General features: G+C 41.7%; 1 protein-coding gene across 1 annotated transcript in view; it reads right to left on the bottom strand.

Moving 5' to 3' along the window:
- Nucleotides 1-17,148, bottom strand: part of RXFP2 (relaxin family peptide receptor 2) — a 128,478-nt gene extending 111,330 nt beyond the window's left edge. Inside the window, exons 1-4 of the mRNA XM_030202402.1 lie at nt 17,106-17,148; nt 15,613-15,747; nt 6,171-6,242; nt 715-820 (exon numbers count right to left, since the gene is read on the bottom strand). Of these exons, the coding sequence (XP_030058262.1) occupies nt 715-820; nt 6,171-6,242; nt 15,613-15,747; nt 17,106-17,148 (356 nt within the window). The remainder of the gene's footprint in view (nt 1-714; nt 821-6,170; nt 6,243-15,612; nt 15,748-17,105) is intronic.
- Nucleotides 17,149-21,602: the final 4,454 nt, after the last annotated feature.

Genomic DNA, 21,602 nt, shown 5'->3' with positions numbered 1-21,602 from the left:
AGGGATCAAATACTTATTTCCACCACTGTAAACCTGTAAATAAATAAATAAATAAATGCATTTCTACTTCTGTCATAAGTACACCGAACAATTGATACAAATATACCCCATACTACAGATTAATTTATAAACTGCTGCAACCTCACATGTCTGAGCAGGTTTGAAGACAGCATTGTTTACATTACATAAAGGAAGAAAGTCTGTTTTCTGGACTCTTTTGCTTTTTAGTTTAGGATCTGTATCTCTTTCAAACTACCTTTAGTTGTCTAAAAAACTGAAATACTCTCTTACTATCATCCTAACAAATTACAATAATTAACTAGCAGTAAATATGGATATTCAGTTAAACATCATAATGTGGAATCAATCTACAGGCTGCTGGCCAGCACTATTTTGGAGTACAGCACCAGGCCAAGAGTGACATAGGATTGCTCCTGTCCCATCTGGACCCTGAGTATGGGGTAAGATTAATGGCACATGCTGGGTGAGGGGATGGGAGAGATGGAGGGCAAGCTTGGGGGAGCTTAAATGCATGAATTTAATTGGAGGAGGGGAGAGAACTGGAATGGCCAGAAGTTCCTAGTGCAAGCTGCCAACAATACTGTGTGATTTGGTGTGTACTATACTGAAATGAAATCAGAATCCCCAGCAATGAAAGAAAATAAAAGGAGCCCTACAGAACCCATGCATAGGATATGCTGAATGTTTACTTACAGTACTGTTACTTGAACTGAGATCTTTGGTACAGAGTATAAACCAGCACGTGTACATTCAAGCTGTGTTTCTCTGCATCTGCAGTTTTTTGGATAATGGTGAAGACCTAGGGAAAAAATACCAATTACTTTAACCATGGTTTGGATTATTTTCATCACATGAAACAACATGGTACATAGGGGATCATTTGATAAGACATTTTGCCTATACAACAGCAGTTTACGTTCAGAAATCGGTAAGTATAAAATAACCTTGGAGTTATACACACATAAAAGTACACAGTATGAGCACATTTATTTATTTATTTGCATTTGTATCCCACATTTTCCCACCTATTTGCGGGCTCAGTGTGGCTTACAAAATACATTATGAGTGATGGTAATACAATTAGTTGCAGTAAGATTATGGGTTACATTGTGAAGAGTTATGGGAAGACAGAGTAAATTCAGGATGTCATATGGGGATAGAACAGTGGAAAGTAACGGTAGGGGAATTGAGAGGGGGAAAGACAATATCAAGGGAATATAAAGGTCTAACAATTTTATCTGTGGATAGAGTTTTAAGAGTGGTGATGATGCGGGGGAAGAGAGTTCAGAAGATTTTGTATTGATGCGTATCTGTAATTGTGTATAGATTTCATGTGTTTTGATCCTTGCAGTAGATTTTCTCAAATAGATAAGTCTTCAGTAGTTTGCGGAAGTCAGTCAGCTCGTAGATCGTTTTCAGGTTGCGTGGCAGTGCATTCCAGAATTGTGTGCTCATGTAAGCGAAGGTTGATCCATGCAGTGCTTTGTATTTTATGCCTTTGCATTTAGGGATATGGAGGCTGAGGAAGGTTCGGGACGATCTTTTGTCATTTCTGGGTGGCAGGTCTATTAAATCTGACATGTATGCAGGGGCTTCACCGTGAATGATGATCGTGGACTAAGGTGCATACTTTGAAAGTGATACGTTCCTTGAGTGGTAGCCAGTGTAGTTTCTCTCGTAAGGGTTTTGCACTTTCGTATTTTGGTTTTTCGAAGATGAGTCTGGCTGCTGTATTCTGGGCTGTTTGTAGTTTCCTCAGTATTTGTTCTTTGCATCCTGTGTATAATGAGTTGCAATAATCCAGGTGACTGAGTACGAGTGATTGTACTAGACTGCGGAAGACAGATCTTGGAAAGAATGGTCTTATTCTTTTCAGTTTCCACATGGAGTAGAACATTTTTTTGGTTGTGTTGTTTGCATGAGTCTCGAGTGTTAGGTTGCGGTCAATAGTGACTCCAAGGATTTTTAAAGTTTCTGAGATTGGCAGATTTAGTTTAGGTGTGTTGATGGCGGTAAATTTATTTGTGTTGTATTGGGAGGTAAGTATGAGGCATTGAATTTTTTCTGCGTTCAGTTTCAGTCGGAATGCATCTGCCCAGGTGTTCATGATGTGTAGACTTTGGTTGATTTCGTTTGAGATTTCATTTATGTCTTTTTTGAATGGAATATATATCGTTACATCATCAGCATATATGTACGGGTTAAGGTTATGGTTTGATAGAAGTTTTGCCAGGGGGTCATCATTAGGTTGAAAATAGTTGGTGAGAGAGGGGATCCTTGCGGTACTCCACAGTCAGGTGTCCATGCAGCAGACGTAGTTGAGTTTGATGTGACTTGATATGAGCGTAAGGTTAAGAACCCCTTGAACCAGTTTAGGACATTGCCAAAATATTCGAGAATGTGTAATAGGATTCCGTGGTCTACCATGTCAAAGGCACTTGACATGTCAAATTGTAAGAGGAGTATATTGGTGCCGGTTGCAATCATTTGTTTAAATTTGGTCATTAGGGTAATTAATACTGTTTCTGTGCTGTGGTTTGACCGGAATCCTGATTGAGAGTCATGTAGTATGGAGAACTTGTTGAGGTAGTTTGTGAGTTGTTTGGTAACCATTCCTTCAGTTATTTTGGTTATTAGTGGTATAGATGCTACTGGTCTGTAGTTAGTTATTTCACTTGCGTTTTTCTTTGTGTCTTTGGGTATTGGGGTGAGTAAAATGTTTCCTTTTTCTTTTGGAAAAATTCCGTTTTGTAGCATGAAATTCATGTGGTTAGTTAGGTCTATTATGAATTGTTGAGGGACTAATTTCATGAGGTTGTTTGGGCAGATATCTAGTTTGCATTGGGATTTGGCGAATCTTTTGAGCGCTTTAGAGATGAGGTCCTCTGATAGTAGTTCGAATTCGGTCCAGATCCTGTCTGCTGGGTATATTCCGTCTTCTGGGTCTAGACAGTTTAGGAGTGTTGCGTATTCAGTAGGGCTGGTGGGTATTTTAAGTCGTAGTTGTATGATTTTTTTCCTTGAAGTGTTTCATAACAGTATAAGGCAATTTTATAACTCATCATCTGGATTAAGAGGGCAAAAAATGGAAAGGGATTTGATATACCATCTTTCTGTGGTTATAATCAAAGTGTTTTATGTATTTATATATAAGTACTTATTTTGTACCTGGGGCAATGAAGGGTTAAGTGACTTGCTCAGAGTCACAAGGAGCTGCAATGGAAATTGAAACCGGTTTCCTTGGTTGTCACACCACTGCACTAACCATTAGGCTACTCCTCCACAAAAGGTGCCTATTTGCAGCCTATTTTATAACAACACTAGTAAAAAAGGCCCGTTTCTGACACAAATGAAATGGTCGCTAGCAAGGTTTTCCTCGGAGTGTGTATGTTTGGGAGAGTGTATGTGAGAGTGACTGTGTGAGAGACAGAGTGAAAGTGTGAGTGTGTGTGTGTGAGAGAGAGAGTGAGTCTGGGTGTGACTGTGTTTGTGAGAGAGTGTGTGTGTGAGAATGAGAGTGTGTGCAAGTGTGTATGTGAGACACAGTGTGAGAGTGTGTGTGTGTGTGCGAGAGAGAGATTGTGTGTGAGACACAGATTCTCTGTGAGAGTGAGTGTATGAGACCAAGCGAGTGTGTGAGTGACTGTGTGGCACATAGAGAGTGAATGTGATACAGTGTGAGACAGAGTGTGTGAGAGTGAGAGTCAGAAAGACATTGTATATGAGAGAGAGAGTGTGAGCCCTGCCCTCCCAATCCATGCCCATCTGTCCCCTGCCCCCTCCATTCATCCTTTTCTAGCAATTCCCCTCTCTCCCTGAGCCCTGCCCTCCCAATCCATGCCCATCCATGCTCCTCTGTCACCTGCCCCCTCCATTCATCCCTATCCAGCAATTCCCCTCTCTCCCTGAGCCCTGCCCTGCAATCCATATCCATCCATGCCCATCTGTCCCCTCCATTCATCCCTTTCCAGCAATTCCCCTCTCCCTGAGCCCTGCCCTCCCAATCCATGCCCATCCATGCTCCTCTGTCCCCTGCCCCCTCCATTCATCCCTTTCCAGCAATTCCCCTCTCTCCCTGAGCCCTGCCCTCCCAATCCATTCCCATCCATGCTCATCTGTCCCCTGCCCCCTCCATTCATCCTTTTCCAGCAATTCCCCTCTCTCCCTTCCATGACCCCCCCTCTCATCCATGCTCCTCTCTCTCCCATGTCCCAGCCTGGCCCGCCCTCTTCTCACCCCCCCCTTTCGCATCCATGCCCCCCCTTCGCATCCATGCTGTCGTTTCTCCCCTGCCTCCCGCTCCCATTGTTCAACTTTACTGCCCACCCTCTTCTCTTCCCCCAACATCCCTTTTCTTTTTTTTTTCTTTTCAAATTTACCTCCGTGGCGGTTCCGGCAGCGCAGCATCAGCGAAGGGAAGGCTAGAGACGTCGGGAACGCCGCCTCCTTCCCTGACACTGCGCTGCCGGAACCGCCACCACAGAGGTAAATCTAATATAATAAAACGCACCGTGCGTGGGTGCGATCCGTTTGTTTGTTTTTTTTTCCGCCCTCGACGTCATGACGTTTGACGCGAGGGTGGGGCAGAGACGGCTGGCTGGCTTCACACCATGAATCCATGAACCCTACAGGGAGTGTTTGAGTGACTTCAGAACGTTGTCTTCAGAACGTTCACGGTGCGTTTTATTATATTAGATTGAGGTGTCTACGGGCCTGATATTCAGATTGCGAGAGTAGGCACTGAGCCCAGATATACAATGCTGGGCCATTTCCGGTGGCTAGCATCGAATATCTGGTTTATTTATGGCCAGTTAAGTTTAAACCAGCCAAAGATATGCCTACTATTTCGGCAGCCTAATTTGGCTGCCAAACAACCAGCAATGTGCTGAATATTAGCAGATAGCCAGTTATATTGCGAGCTAAGTGCTAACTGGCAATTTTTAGTGGGAGATAACTGATGATCTCCCGCTGAATATTGCTGGATAGCCAGTTAAGTGCCATTCCTGGCTGGATAAATGGTTTTAAATATCAGACGATAAAATGTTTTTATAAAATGCTAGTATAAATCATGCAGAAATTGGGGTGGGGGGTGGGGGTTAAAGAAGCCAGTGTAAATTTCCATCAGCAATGTGAGAGATCACCCATAAATCATAACTCCACCTATGCTTTGTCCAAACTTCACCCCAGAACACGCCTACAGTGAATATGGGTGCAAGAGCTTCGATATATTCATTTTTAAAAATAAATGTCTCATGTATTCATGTTTTGCTTTTTGTATATTTCAGACTCCTGATGCAGACTCATTGCTGAAATACACAGTCTGTAAAACTCATTGGTTGAAAATCCCTTTTGCTTGGCCAACTCTGCTTCAGTGCTGTGTGTACAATGAAATAAATGCATAAAATATTTTATAAGAAAGACGTCTAGGAAATCATGAATGAAATAAATACATTAAATTATTTTATGGAACAAGCTTGCAGAATAGGCAGCTGAGGGGAGATATGATAAAAGTCTAGAAAACCATGAGTAGAACATGTAAATGTTAAGTGGTTGTTTACTGTTCAAAAAAGTACAAAGAATAGGGGACAAGCCTTGAAGTAGCACAAACAATTTTGAGAAATGACATTTTTTTTAATTATTCAAAAACATTTTCAAAATATTTGCTTCTCTATTTCTTCCAGATGTTTAGCCATTTGTATTAGGTTTATCCTCTCTTCATAGACTGCATTAGCATAGTCAGAACTCAATTATTGAGGGGCCAATGGTAAATATGGAGTGGAGCACTAGAGATTCCATTTCCTCTGCCTCCCCTTTCCTCTTTCCTCCTGCCTCTTCTCACGTAAACTAAGCATGCATTAGGCCTAAACACATTGAGATTCCAGCATCAGGGCCGCCGAGAGACTGGATAACAGGAGGAGGCAGGGAGGGAGTGATATTGTACTTTTGGAGTGAAGGGAGAGAGAAATGTTGGACTGGGGGGCAGAAGGGAGGTAGGGAAAATGTTGGATGGGTGGGGAGGAGATGTTTGGAATGGTGGAACCATATGTTACAGACTATGGGAGAGTTGTCAAGGAAACGAGTGAGAGGAAGATAGTGAGTTCAGAGGGTAGAAATGTGATAACAGGAAGTAGATGTTCTATGTTACTTACTGCAGTTTGGTGCCATTTCTGGTAGGTTTTGATGGGAAACAGGAAAAGTGCTTGTCCAGCCACTGATATCATCTGAAAAAGAATTTTAACAAATGTCAGACATGCAAAGATATGGGGGCAATTCTACAACTAGGTGCCCCTTCTATAAATAAAACTAGCACCTAAGTTCTGATATAGAAGACTAATGTAACCTGGTATCAGTTCATAAGTACATATAAGTACATAAGTATTGCCACACTGGGACAGACCAAAGGTCCATGAAGTCCAGCATCCTGTTTCCAACAGTGGCCAATCCAGGTCACAAATACCTGGCAAGATCCCAAAAAAGTTCAATACATTTTATGCTGCTTATCCCAGAAATAAGCAGTGGATTTTCCCCAAGTCCTTTTAATAATGGTCTATGGACTTTTCCTTTAGGAAGCTGTCCAAACCTTTTTAAAACCCCGCTAAGCTAACCGCCTTTTCCACATTCTCTGGCAATGAATTCCAGAGTTTAATTACACGTTGAGTGAAGAAAACGTTTCCCTGATTCGTTTTAAATTTACTACTTTGTAGCTTCACTGCATCACCTAACATCTAATACCTGCACATACGCTAGCCATAAAGCTGGCATAAGTAAGTGGACCTGAGTGCAGCAGGGACATGTATAACTTAGTATTCAGTGAAATACATGCATAAATGGGAGCCCTGCCTATGCCTGCCCCTGTGAATGCCCCATTGGTATGTAAGTTAAGTGGATATGCATATGAATACGTGCATATGCACTAGAGAGTTGCATGGGACAGAAAGTTCACCCATCTCTGCCCGTCCCCACTGGAATCTCCTCCATCTCCGCCTATCCCCACAAGTAATCTCGTCCATCCCCGCCCATCTCCTATGCTAAAATAACCCGACTTGTAGTAAAATAACTCAACGTAACAGTAGCCCATGTTGATAACTTCTCTCAGTGCCTATGGGGATTTCAATGCTATCAACCATATCCATTCATTTTTTTTAGTGTTATTATAATTACCATGGCACAAGGAAAGGATAGGTAGGCTGGTCTGACACTACACTTCCGCGGGAACCCAGCAGGACCTGCATCCATCCCAGCGGAATTCCCATAGGACCTGCTTCCATCCCCACGGGAGTCCTGTGGACTTGGAGGGGATTCCCATGGGTGTCCTACGGGAACTGCAGGTTTCCCAATAACTCAGTTCCCATGCAGCTCTTTAATGTGCACACATACATGCATTTATGACATTTTTTCTAATTATTTCTGCCAATATTGTGGTTGTAAAAGTGGGTGCCTGGTTTATAAAATTGTCCTTTATGGGGGCAATTCAAAAACTAAGTGCCTCCATTTAGGCATCCTGAGGACGCGCAGTGGGAGTTTATTTATTTTCATTTATATTGGACATTTTATTTAAAAACTTGCTATACCACCCTTCCAACAAGGCCAGAGCGGTAAACAGGCTAAAAACAAATAAGAAAAGAACACCATTGTTTCGATAGGACAGAACACAGACAACATGCTCAAAACAGAAGATAAAAACAGAGCAAATCAAATAGTAATTGCTGATGATCACAGGTCCAGCAACCCCCACTCGGTGTGGAGAAAAAGCCTGCTCAAAAAGATTTTTAAGGTTTTTTTTTAAAAGAGGGAAAAGTCAATGAGGTAATGAGTTCCACAGGCAAGGTGCTAAAAAGAAGAAGGCAGAGGGCCTCATGGACTCATAATGGGCATACTGTGATGAAGGGAGAACCAGGCGATGTGCATCCAAGGAGCGAAGCTGCCTAGAGGGAGTGTAGGGAAGATCAAGTTTGTAAGCGAGGTGAACACTGATCAAAACGATTTGCATTGCAAAGAAATCTAACAGCGGTATTGTGTAATATTTGTAAACGTTTTAACTCCATTTGAGATAGCCCAACATAGAGCACATTATAGTAGTCTAAGTGGGAGGTCACAAAAGTATGGACTAATGTGTGCAATGATGTAAAATCCAGGAATTTTTTCAACAGGCACAACTGATGCAGGACCAAGAAACCTGGGCTCCCATCTCCCTGTCTGAGCTGGAACCAAGCAACTGCCCTGCAGATTACTGCTATTTTGTGAGTGGCTGCCATTTCCTGGATTGAGCTGTATTACCAAGGTGGCGGAGGGCCATCTGAACATCACTTGGTACTTTTTAGCCCCTGATGCAGCCCTTGCATGGGCGAAATGTAGCCAGTGTCAGGCTTGCTGTTTTTTATTCCAGTAATAAAGGTCTTTGAAGCCAATATATCAAGAGTCCAATCTGCTTTTGTTCACTGCCATCTTGGAGTTTGCCCTATTGTTTTCTTGGACCCAGGGGCAGACTAACCATTTGGGCAACCAGGCAGTGCCCGAGAGCCCAGAGGCTCTAGGGGGCCCAGAGGCTCTGCCCAGATGCCTGGCACACAATCGGTGATCTACTGGCCTCAGTGGGTTCTTTCCTGCCCAGCCCGCTAGGCTACCGCTATTCCCCTCACCCAGCACCACTGTATTTTAAAAATGGCAGCCGAGACTCCCTACGGAAGTCTTCCAAAACTGTCAAGACCTGCAAGACTACCACGGGAAGTCTCAGCTGCCATTTTGAAAACATATTGGCACCGGCAGGCGGGGGAATAGTGGCAGCGCAGTGGGCAGGAAAGAACATGCCCCCCCTCCGCAGAGGCCACCAGACTACCAGGACCCCTCAGGTAGGACCGGGGCAGCGGGGGCATCAACTGTAGCAGCAGGGGTGTTAGGGGGATGCCGGGCAGTGGCTGGGCAGGGAACCCAGACCACCCTCAATGCCCAGGGGCCCAGACCACCCTCAGTCCGCCCCTGCTTGGACCACAATTACACTAACCATAGACCTGGCATGACTGCAGGCATATATATATATGCAATAGGGATGCATATCATGTAACATACAGTATTCTGTATAATTGGAAACATCACCTATGTCCCACTCACGCTCTGCCCATGTACATGCTCTCTTGCATTTTCACACAATGTAAGTCACATGTGTCATTGTAGAATAGCATTTTCACGTGCAATGGGTGAGTAAATGCAGGGGCCTAGATTATAGAAATTGCCCTTAATATGAAAAAGGATATATGCAGGGCTTAATTTGCAGATAAAAAGGAAGTGGAACTGCAGAGCTGGGGTAAGACCAACAGGAGACTTGTGGCTGGATTAGGGAGCAGAGTGCTCCAGGCTTACCCCCTTCCCTCCTCTTTCCTAAGGGCTGCCTGGATGGGAGGGGCTGGAGAAGTACATCCCTCCTTCTCTGGAATTTGAAAAGAAGTTGTGGAACTTCATGCCAGGCCCATCTCCCCAAAATTAAGCCCTGGGTATATAGAATGCTGAATGTTAATATGTTCATAAAATTCATCTACCAAAAGACAATTCTGATTTTATATTTTCAATGCCTATGTAGCTTAGGACTGTAATTTGTATTTTAGAGAGCTAAAAATAGGAGATCATTTTCTTCTTTATATAGTTAATTATTGTAAGGCTTATTATTTATGCAGGTTGATAGAAAATTGAAGTCTGGAATAAAATGAGGACTCAAGTGGGAGGTATATATAGTTTCTTGCAACATCAGAGCACAATTTTGTCCTATATTTAAAACCACTAGGCAAGACTCGGTAGCTGCCTAGGGCAGCAGCTTCTGGGGCGGGGTGGGAGCAGTAAAGAACAGCTACAGTCAAAGCAAAACCATAAATCCTAACAGCTCCACAAACTTACAGAACCATTAATATTCTTTCCACACCCTTTTGTGTATTTCACAAAAAATTCTGTGTTCGAGAGTCTTTTGTAAAATACTTGCACAAGACTTAGATGTCCCTTTTCCATCCCTGACATTCTATACAAAAGTGGGCTTTACATTTTGGGGCGTGCATGCCAAAAATTCATTCATTTCATTTTTCATTTCCTATGTTATTTATGGAATGTTTTTCTTTTTTTAAGTTTGTGAATATTTTTATTTCTGGGACATAATTTTCAATAGTGTTCACTATTGCGCAGTAGTACAAAATACTGGATCACAGAATGCACTATTGAAGACACAAGAAAAATTTTTTCCCTATCATTCTGGGTTAAAAATGGTAAATAAACAACATGGGAAATGTCAGTGACATTTCAAATTAATGCACATCCATAGTGTGCATGTATCATTTCTGTTTTGTGTACATAGGAAAAATACTTACCATATAGTACCCAATTTGGAATATATTCAGAAAAGTTTAGTTGGAACTTATGCATGAAAAATAAACAGTTACATATTATGTACAGAGTTGATTGTATATTCTTAAAGAGAAAACAAACTGCCCAAAATATGCCTTTAAGTTCATAATATGTTTAAACTTTAAAAACAGGCATTGGGGCATTTTGGAGGGGAGGTGTTAAACATTTCTTCAAATAATTTGGGTATTCAAAAGTTATGTAGTTAAACAATATGCCACTTGGTGCACAACTTTACATTCCATTTTGAAATTGGGAAAATGTTAAATAAATGCATATTTAACCACATGACAACCAACACCCAGACTCAGTTTATGTGCGCTGCTTGTTATGAATATTGTGTTTGAAATTATTTATGTAACTTTGTGGTTAGACCTATACATCTATGGATATCCCTAATTATGGAAACAAAAATCACATGGCTGTGTGATATGTGTTTGGGAAGATAAGGGACATCTTTCTCAGCCTTCCAACTCTTCAAGTCCCTTCTTCCCCTCCTCTAGCTCTACTCTTCCATCTCTTGCATCACAATCTAAGTTTCCAATTTTATTTATATTTGATATACCACCCATCGGTGATTGTCATCTAAGGGATCCTTTTATTAAGCCGTGGTAAAAAGTGGCCTGTAGTAGTATAAGCGCATGTTTTGGGCACGCCAGGCTACTTTTTACCGCATCTGCAAAAAAGGGCTGTTTTTAATGGAATGGGAAAAGGGCATGCGGCAAATCTGAAACCAGCAAGTGCCTAAAACCGGCCTGAGCCCTTAATGCCATCCACTGATCTAGCGGTAAGGGCTCATGCGCTACACACATTGTGGCCAATCAGCGAGCACCAACTTCAGATTACCACCAGAAATGACACATATTGAAGCAAATAAATAAATCATCCAGGTGTTATGGGTGCACAGCAAATCTGAAATTACTGCTAGGGGGCACTGTAGCCTGGCGGTAGTCTCATTTTGGCGCATGCAGCACGCACGTAGAGCTTAACACACCTTTGTAAGAGGACCTCTAAGTGGTTTACAATGAAAATAATTACAAGGCAAAACAGAACTACAATAAAGCAATTGTTGCAGTTTCTATGTGTCCACAGGGTCCACCCTCTGCAAGCCAGTATTGAGCAACGAAAGCAGCAGTGGACTATTCAGAGTAACATTTCAAAAAGAAGCAAGTTTTTAAATCGAGAAAGGGACAGTTCTTTCTTTCTTTCTTTCTTTCTTTCTTTATTTGTTGCATTTGTATCCCACATTTTCCCACCTATTTGCAGGCTCAATGTGGCTTACATTGTTTTGTCATGGCGATCGCCATTTGCGGAGTGAGAGACACAAGTGGTATTACATTAGAGATTATGATTGGCATAGTAGATTAAACAGTCAAGTATAAAGCGTTCATATTCGGAATTAGAGATAGAGTAGTATTGCGTTTAAGTTCATTTGTGGTAGAGTGGACTTTGGTAGTCAAGTATAGGAAATTGGGTTTTATCTAGTTCAGGCTTGAGTTTCGTTGTCTGGTAGTTAGGCTGTATCGTTGTGGTATGCCTTTTTGAACAGGCTGGTCTTCAGTGATCTCCGAAAGTTAGTTAGGTCAGGGATTTTTCTCACAGCAAGTGGTAATGCATTCCATAGCTGCGTGCTTATGTAGGGGAAGCTGGATGCATATGTTAATTTATATTTTAGACCTTTGCAGCTAGGATAGTGGAGATTCAGGAAGGTGCGTGCTGATCTTTTAGTGTTTTAGTTTATGGAGTCCCAGTGGAAGATTATTCTATAAGGACTGGGTGACAACTGAAAAAATAGTGGAACATATGTTCTCAAAACAGGTTTGGCGATATGATGGAACAACAAGTAGTGTTTGCTGAGAGGATTGAAGGGATTGTAATGGATTGTATGGTATTAAAATGCAGTAAAGGAATAGTGGTGTTTTAGTATCATAGATTTTGTGAACTAATATCAGTATTTTAAATGATATCCTAGCCGAGGTGCCCTTTTACTAAGGCGCGTAGGCACCTACATGCGTCCAATGCACATCAATTTGGAACTACCGCCTGTCTACCGCGAGCCCCAGGTGGTAATTCCATTTTTTATGCACGTCCAGTACATGCGACACAAAATATTTTTATTTTCTATCATGTGACATTAACTGGGCAGTAATTGGCAGTGTACGCATGCTGACGATTACTGTCCGGTTAACGCGTGAGACCTTACCGCTAAGTCAATGGGTGGTGGTAAGGTGTCAGGCCCAAAATGGAGGCACGCCAATTTTTATTTTGCCACACGTCCATTTTCGGCCAAAAAAGAGGCCTTTTTTGCAGGTGCACTGAAAAATGGACCTGCCTGCATCCAATATACACACCTACACCAGTGCAGGCCACTTTTCAGTGCACCTCAGTAAAATATAGGCAACCAATGTTCTTGTTTTAGTAAGGGGGGGGGGGGTAATATGATCTCAATGGGTAGCTCCAAGAAGCAATTTAATGGCGGAATTTTGTATACATTGTAAATGTTTAATGTCTTTCAATCGGAGACCAGAGAAAAGGGACTTACAATAGTCAAGATTTCTCATAATGAAAAAGTGTAAAACCTTTCTCATGGCGTCATGGGTAAGAAGGGACAGTATGGTTCAAATTTGTCTCAGTTTGAAAAAACATCTTCAAACAAGAAATGATATGTGTATCTGAAAGTTTATGTGGTTATCAATATGAACTCCTTTGATTTTTAATAGAGTTGTATAGAATGTTCATATTCAATTCATCCCCGAATATTGCCCTAAATTCATTATTCATATTTTGCCTAATAGTGATATAAATTTGAATACAAATAATCCAGGGCTGTACTTTGCTAAATCCTCCTGAAATAAACACAATCTCTTATTTCACCTTACTTCTTTTATTATTTGCTACGTTAAAACTCAATTCTCATTATTTGTATTTGGTATTCATATTCAGCCGAATAATATTTTTCATTATTCATACTTGGACAAATAGCTGTATGTTGTCTGCATATATGTATGAAATCAGATTGACTCAGAGTCAATAGAGGTGCTAGAAAAATGTTAAATAACATAGGAGCTAGCACAGAGCCCTGTCTGATACAGCCCTAGATTGGTTTCGCTCTTATCTATCTCAATGTTGATATATTGTCTTATGGAATAAAGAACTCTTACCAAAAGTTCTTTATTCCATAAGACAATATATCAACATTGAGAGAAATAAGGTTGAAACCAATAGGGCTGATCAGACAGTCCTAGTAGTCAAAGTTGGTCTATCAGTAACTCATGATCAACTAAGCTAAATGCACTAGACAAGTCAAGTGAAATATAATTGTCTTATCTTGATCTAAATGAGTTTCTCTATGGTAGTAGTGCCTAACAATGCAGTTTTGGTAGAATGATTCCTACAAAATCCAGTTTGATATGAACGGAGCATATTGCTGGCTTTAAGAAAATCTAAGAGTTGCTCAGAAACAAATTTCTCTGTTAAGTTTACATAGTAAACATAGTAACATAGTAGATGATGGCAGAAAAAGACCTGCACGGTCATCCAGTCTGCCCAAGAAGATAAATTCATATGTGCTACTTTTTTATTTGTACTGTCCTCTTCAGTGCACAGACCGTATAAGTCTGGCCAGCCCTATCCCCGCCTCCCAACCACCAACCCCGCCTCCCAACCACCAGCCCCGGCACAGACCGTATAAGTCTGCCCAGCACTAGTCCCGCCTCCCACCACCAGCTCTGGCACAGACCGTATAAGTCTGCCCAGCACTATCCCTGCCTCCCGCCACCGGCTGTGGCACAGACCGTATAAGTCTGCCCAGCACTATCCCCGCCGCCCAACCACCAGCCCCGGCACAGACCGTATAAGTCTGCCCAGCACTAGTCCCGCCTCCCAACCACCAGCCCCAGCACAGACCATATATGTCTGCCCAGCACTAGCCCCGCCTCCCAACCACCAGCTCTGCCACCCATTCTAGGCTAAGCTCCTGAGGATCCCTTCCTTCTGCACAGGATTCCTTTATGTTTATCCCACGCATGTTTGAATTCCGTTACCGTTTTCATCTCCACCACCTCCCGCGGGAGGGCATTCCAAGCATCCACCACCCTCTCCTTGAAAAAATACTTCCTGACATTCTTCTTGAGTCTGCCCCCCTTCAATCTCATTTCATGCCCTCTCGTTCTACCGCCTTCCCATCTCCGGAAAAGGTTTGTTTGCAGATTAATACCTTTCAAGTTTGGATAGGATTAGAAGATTCACTATAGGGCAATGGTTAGATACATCATGTATGCTCTTCTTCTGATCTTTTATTTTAGGGTAGAGGTAAAGCTCATTTTCAGGCTTCATGTACCATACCTAATTTCAAGGAAGAGGCTATCATATTATGAATGTTATGAAGAAAAATCATCACAAAAGTTTTGACTAGAATTGAAGGAAGAGGTCTTGAGGAGCTGAAGTAAGGTGAATAGAACAAAGCATCAATGCACCTAAATATAGGCATGCAAACATGCCAGGTCTATGGCAGGTGTAAGTGGACATCCCTAAAAGGCCCTTTTATTAAGCAGCAGTAAAAAATGGCCTGCGGCAGTGTAGGTGCGTGTATTGGGTGTACGCCGGGCCAGTTTTTATCACATCTACAAAAAAGGGCTTTTTTTTTTAATGGGATGGGAAAAGGGCCTGTGGTAAAAATGAAACCAGCGTGTGCCCAAAACCGGCCTGAGCCCTTAACACCACCCATTGATCTGGTCAGCGTGCGCCAAGTGTCAATTACTGCCGGAACTGGTGTGCACAGGAGGAAATAAATAAATAATTCATCCACATGTTATGGGTGCACGCCAAATCTGAAATTACCGCCAGGAGGGCATGCTGGTCTGGCAGTTGTCTCATTTGGGCGAGCACTGCACATGCGTAGAGCCTACCGTGGCTTAGTAAAAGGGCCCCTCAGAGCAGCATAGAGCATGTGTAACATAGTATTCTATGTTGTTCATATAAGAGGGAGACACACCAATGTCCTGCCCATGCTTTGCCCTTTTACGTGTTATGCCACTAACGTCCTTACAGAATAGTGCTTAGGGCACTTTTTGCTGCATTTACACAAGCAAGGTGCATGTAACTACAGTTGTGCAGTTGTAAAATTACCCTGCATAACTGTACAGCAAACATTATTCTCGTAAGCATACAACGATTCTCTCATCTGAATGTAACTTGAACAATTATACTCACCACAATTTTCTTCATCTGCTGCATTTTCACAGTTTTTCACACCATCACAATGAAAGGAACGTGGTAAGCATATTGATAAATTTCCACATGGAAAATAGCCCCTTTGGCAGACAGGAACGTCAGCTTTTGCAACTGCTGCAGGACATATGGAGAGATTATTCAAACTTGTATTGATATTCCGTGTACTACTGCTACTACTATTTAGCATTTTTATAGCGCTACAAAGCGTGCGCAGCGCTGCACAAACATGTGTACTCTGTAAAGCAGTGATTCACAACTTTTTACAATGGCAGAACCCCTAAAATATTTTTTTCATACAATGAGGAGCCCTCAATTTATGTTAACAGATTCTACAATCTAATTTATTGAGGAACTCTTAAAGGGACTGTGTAGACATTACCGTGGAGCATAGTAAACAGCTTTGTAAAATAAGTGTAGCTTTCTTTTCTATTTTTATGGCACTATTTTCATTTTAATTTTTAAAAATTTTTTTATTGTAAACTGCTTTGATCTTGCTTGAAGTAATAGTGGTATATCAAGTCTGAGTAAACATAAACATAATTGCATTATTAACTGTGCCATTAAAATATAATAGCAACTTTTCCTCTGCTCAGTGCACTGTTTCACAGGTGCATTCATGCTAAATATTGAATACACCCTCCCCGCTCCTTGTTTCCAGCTCTGAGCAGCAGGCTGGACTTCTCGTGCATGTGGCTGAGTACAACAGGTGAAGATATGCATGTGTGCAATTTCTATATGATACACACACATACATACTGTTAAACTATTAAGGGCTTGATTCATTACGGCTTTATAACACTCACATATGTAAATATACAGTGAGAGAGAAGCTTTCTCTCCCTTTCTCTCTGTCTCTCTGTCTCTCTCTCTCTCTCTCTCTCTCTCTCTCTCTATATATATATATATATATACACACACACACACACACAGAGTATAAAGAAAACCCGTGAGTGAATCAAGTGCTATCTAGTTTAATTACAGCACTTTTCACAATTACTCCTTCTCCTTCACCTAGAGATTTCTCAAAGCAAATAATTACTTTTTTAAAGCAATTTGTCATTTATTCCACTGTGAATTTATATTGCTTCCATTTATGAAGCTGATTTCGGTGGCTAAATTAGTTTCCTAAACCATTCATCTATCTTTAATGTACTAATGAAAGGAAATTTGCTAACATATCAAACCAGAAGTGTTTAGCTGATGATTAAACTCTGTTTCATGTGGTGCCCGGCTAGAAGGGAAAGAATATAATTTAAAAAGAATCCAGCAATTTCACCTTTCAAATACCCAGTCTTAGAAATGTTGTGCAATGACACCAGAATAATGCTTTTGTTGTGTTCTTCCAACTCAATTCACCATTCTGTTCTACACTGTAGGCTGCCTTTCACAGAAGCTAATCAGAGAACTTGTATTTTATCATCTACCATACTGACATGAAATGAGAAGAATTAGTAATAGTCAAGCAGTCTTACCTTTGGCTTGTAAAAGAGCAAAAAGCTGAAGCAAAAGCATCATCGTTGTCACTTCAGAGTGAGATAGATGTTTAAAAAATAGTGGTCTGCTTAGAGCTGCTGAATAACAGTTTTCGCTCCCAGACGTCTCAGGAGCTACTCTGAACCAATAAGTGAACTCCTGTGCAGCTTGTGATCAGAGTGTTGACACGCTGACAGCCTCACTGCTCCACTGACAAGATCATAAGCATCTTTGCACAGTTAGAGAAATCATAGTAACACAATACTACACTTAGTGATAGTGGGCAGATCACTCTCTGGTCATTTCTAGAGAACTAGAAAAAAAATAAAGTGCACACAGGGAAATATATATGTGAATTTTTATAATGCACTTAGGTTTGAAATTATAATAATGCATTCAGGGCTAGATTTAGTCTTTGTATATTACATTGTGAATGTGTTTTAGGCACAAAGGCACAAAGATACACAGACACACATGAAAATATATACAAATACACACACACACTCCATATGGCCTTTTTACTCCCAGCACTGACAGGGAAAATGTGTCATGTTGTTACACTATCCCCCTAATTCTATTAAAAAAAAGTCACCAAAAATTGTGCACACCCAATCTGCGTACGCAATTTAATTGAATAATTAATTAGTGCCAATAATGGGCCTTTTAACAAGCAATTACTGGCACTAATTAAATTTAATCGGTATTTTACGCAGAATCTGATAAAAAGGGAGCAGAAATGGGAGGGTCATGGGTGTAATGGGGGCGTTCTAAAAATTAATGTGCATTGTTATAGAATAATGGGGGTATGCGCCTAATGCAGGTATTACACTTGTACCACGTTTCAGTTAGTGTAAATGGCTGCGCCTAAAGTTAGGCACGATTCCCGGGTGTAAGCGCTATTCTATAAACCGCAGCTAATTTTAATCGAGGCTTATACAATAGCGCTTTTTTCAGCACCAATTATTTTTTGGCACTGTATATTGAATCTAGCCCTATAAGTGTGCACTTTTCAACTTGTTACCAAATATTTGGTTGTAAGTCACATAGAATAGTAATGTGGGCTAAAAATGAGATCAAATAAAGAAAGTGTCTCCTTTGAGAGTGTGGGGATATATGTTTAGCCCATCTGACCTCATGACTGATAGCATTTAGGCTGCTGAAACACGACCCATGTAGGGTCATGACTGTAGATGCATTTGGCATATTTTTGGAGAATAAAGAGGGTTTTTTTCCAAAGCTATAGACTTCTGTTTTTTTGGATTGACATCCTGGAACACTGTTGGTCAACTTTTCCACTCTTTTCTGCTTTTTCTTGATCACTGTGGAAGTCAGGAGTGAACTGAGAGTGGTCTTGGACCCGGGCACTGAGGGTGATCTGGGCCCCCTGGCAGCTGCCGCCCGACACTTCCCTTACTGCTGCACTGCTGCCCCCCTACCACTGTAGCTGATGCCCCCACTACCCCAAGTCCTGCCTGAAGGGCCCTGGTGGTCTAGTGGCCTCTGCAGAGGGGGGAGGGGGGAAGCATGTTCTTTCCTGCTCGCTATGCTGCCGCTATTCCCCTGCCTTCCAACACTGCCATATTTTCAAAATGGCAGTGAGACTTCCCACGGTAGTCTTGCGGGTCTCTACAGTCTTGCCAGATTTCCGCAAGGAGTCTCAACCGCCATTTTTAAAATACAGCGGTGCTGGGCAGGGAGAATAGCGGCAGCACAATGGGCAGGAAAGAACATGTTCCCCCCCTCAGAGGCCACTAGATCACCAGTGGCATGCATTTAAAGGTAGGACCGGGGAGGGCTGTACTGTGCAGCAGGCATCTGGGCAGAGCCTCTGGGCCCTCAGTCACTGCCTGGTTGCCTGAATGGTCATTGTGCCCCTGGTGGAAGTACAGTGTTCCTCCTGTTTGTTGCACCATTTAGGCACAAGCATTTATATCCGCCTTTGAAATGGCATAAGCGATTGTGCCTAAATTTAAAAGAGTAAAGTCCGCATTTAAGCACTTAAATTTAGGGGCAACCACACACTACTCCATTGTCCATAGTCCTAAACTGTAGTCCCAGCATAAACAATCATTTATATCTGCAGGCCACTATATAATCAATTATAAAATCATAAAAGATTTCTTTAAGACCATCAGAATATGGCCGACAAAGCATTTCAGTCCTGTATGCAGTAACTGCCGAATCATCATCATCGGTCTTATTTTATATTTTTTCACCACTTTTTCTTCAATATATCTTATATCATCTCAGAACTAAGTACTTAACTTTTAGCACTGCTGTCAACATTCGGACTTGCTGCTGACATGGCCTAGTTTTGATCCTTCCTCAGGGTAGCAGTCTGAGCATGACAAACAAACTCTTCTTCGCCAGCAGTCTGCCATATTCTGATGTTCCTAAAACAATCTTTTATGATGTTATAATTGATTATATAGTAACCTGCAAAAATAAATGGTTGTTTATGCTGGGACTATATGATAATCTTGATATGATACCTCTGTATAGAAATTTAGTGTCAATATAATTTGATTCAGCAGTATTGTATAGCATAGGTGCACCACTTACTTAGGGTCCTTTTACTAAGGTGTGCTAATGGATTTAGCGTGCATTAAATAAGATGCCCATTGTATTCCTATGGGTGTCTTATTTAGCATTCACTAATCATTGGCGTGTGCTAAATCTGTTAGCGCACTGTCAGCAGGTCCCCCTTCCAGTCTTTGGTCCAGGCTGACCCTGCTTAGCTGATATGCTTCAATGGTGGCTTCTGGCCCTCTTACAGTGGCCCGCTCCACTCCTCAGCTCTCCACAACCACGGCTACCTCCAGTCACTGTGCCCTTAGTAGGTACTTCCCTACAAACGGACAGACACTCCAACCGTCTTATAATAAAGGATTTTCTTTTATTTACATCAGTTCAGCTGTAATCACTTCAGCAGCACATTATATTGTCTCATCTTAGTCTCTTTGACCTTTGTTCACATTCACAATGTCAAACAGGGGTTCATCCCCTAACTGGCTGATCACAGTTCGGTACTCTAAACACCACCTTTTCTTCCTCAGTCAGTCACTGATTACTTTGTTAATCACCAGTTCCTTACACCACACAGCCTTTTACTCTTCCCCCAAGCTGAACCTTCTGAATTACTTGCTGCCACAAGTTCCTTCCCAGCTGCATCAATCCTGTCTTACCAATTCTAGACAGTTGAGGAAGTACAGCAGCCCAGAAATCTCTCACCTTAGCACTAGCAGTCTGTGCTAAGCCACCTCTATACTCTCCTCCTGGCTCTCCTCTATATCCTCCTTTTTATCCCATTCCATCTCTTCTTCCTCCTCCCAGAGCCCCCCCAGCTGCTCCTCATCTCCCTGATTAGAAACCATCTCCCAATCCTGCCCCTCCCCCTTCACTTCCTGTGAGTCTTGTATTGGGTCAGGGGCATTGTGGGAATGGTGGTCCCTGGGCTTATTCCTTATTCTAAACAGTCTCTTGGCCACCGGAGGGTGTGCTCCTCCTCTACAAGAGATTTGTGAATGCCTCCCTATCTCCCTCCGGGGCTGCTTTCGCTTTCCTTGAGACCGTCTTCTCAGTAAACCCTCACAGCACCTTAGTGCATAAATGTAAGGGAGCATACATGTGGGCGAGGCATGGGTAGAGCATGGGTGTGTCCTGCACTTAGGTGCACACATTTATGCCTGCTATTGACATGGTACATGTGGATCATGCTGTCTAATTACAGAGAAGGCTTTCACAAAGTTGGAATCATTGTCTTTTGTCCTAACAGTTTGTTGTCTGATGGCAAACTCTGTTTCAATATCTTTGAGAACTGATGCAAGAACATCAAATGTGTGGAAACCCTTCAGTCTTAAGGCCTGACTAGCAGACTTCCGCTCTAAAGTCCCTATCAATCCAGTGGACAATCACTCCAATGTAAAATTTTCCATGGGATGACCAGTAGTCTGTTGTTGTAGACCTATGTCTGTTCACCAAGAATTGCTAAAAGCTTCAGCTTTATCTTTGCTTTAAAGTGACCCAACTCATCACTGTTCTGTTTGAATGGAGACCAGTAACCAGTTCAACAAACACAGGCAACTCCACTGTTCTTAGAGGCAGTATTCCCTAAATAGCAAAATTTAAGATGAGATGATCCACTGTTTAATCCTGTTCCTGGTTTTGCTGTTTCATTTGGTTTACTGAGGAATCATTTACATCTCGCTTTTGCTTTTACCTGTTAGCATCAGATGTAGCTGAGTAAAAGTAGTAAAATTTGGTGAAATTATTACTTCAGTAAAAGTAACAAATGTTATCCTGTACGTCTTTACAAGTAAAAGTAGGAAAACTTTTACTTTAAGTTCAGTAATTAGTTACATTTACTTAGCTACTATAAAACACTGGATTTTGAGAGGACCAATAAATGTAGCAAAATGTCTTTACCCATAAAATTGCTTTGAAAGTTGCACTCAAACTTTAAAGTGATAATTTTAGGAGCCCTTTTACTAAAGCGC

The sequence above is a fragment of the Microcaecilia unicolor genome, chromosome 4 (genome assembly GCF_901765095.1).
Source record: "Microcaecilia unicolor chromosome 4, aMicUni1.1, whole genome shotgun sequence".
NCBI classification, from domain to species: domain Eukaryota; kingdom Metazoa; phylum Chordata; class Amphibia; order Gymnophiona; family Siphonopidae; genus Microcaecilia; species Microcaecilia unicolor.
Note: the sequence above shows the minus strand (reverse complement) of the source record. Positions and strands in the feature narration are given on the sequence as shown.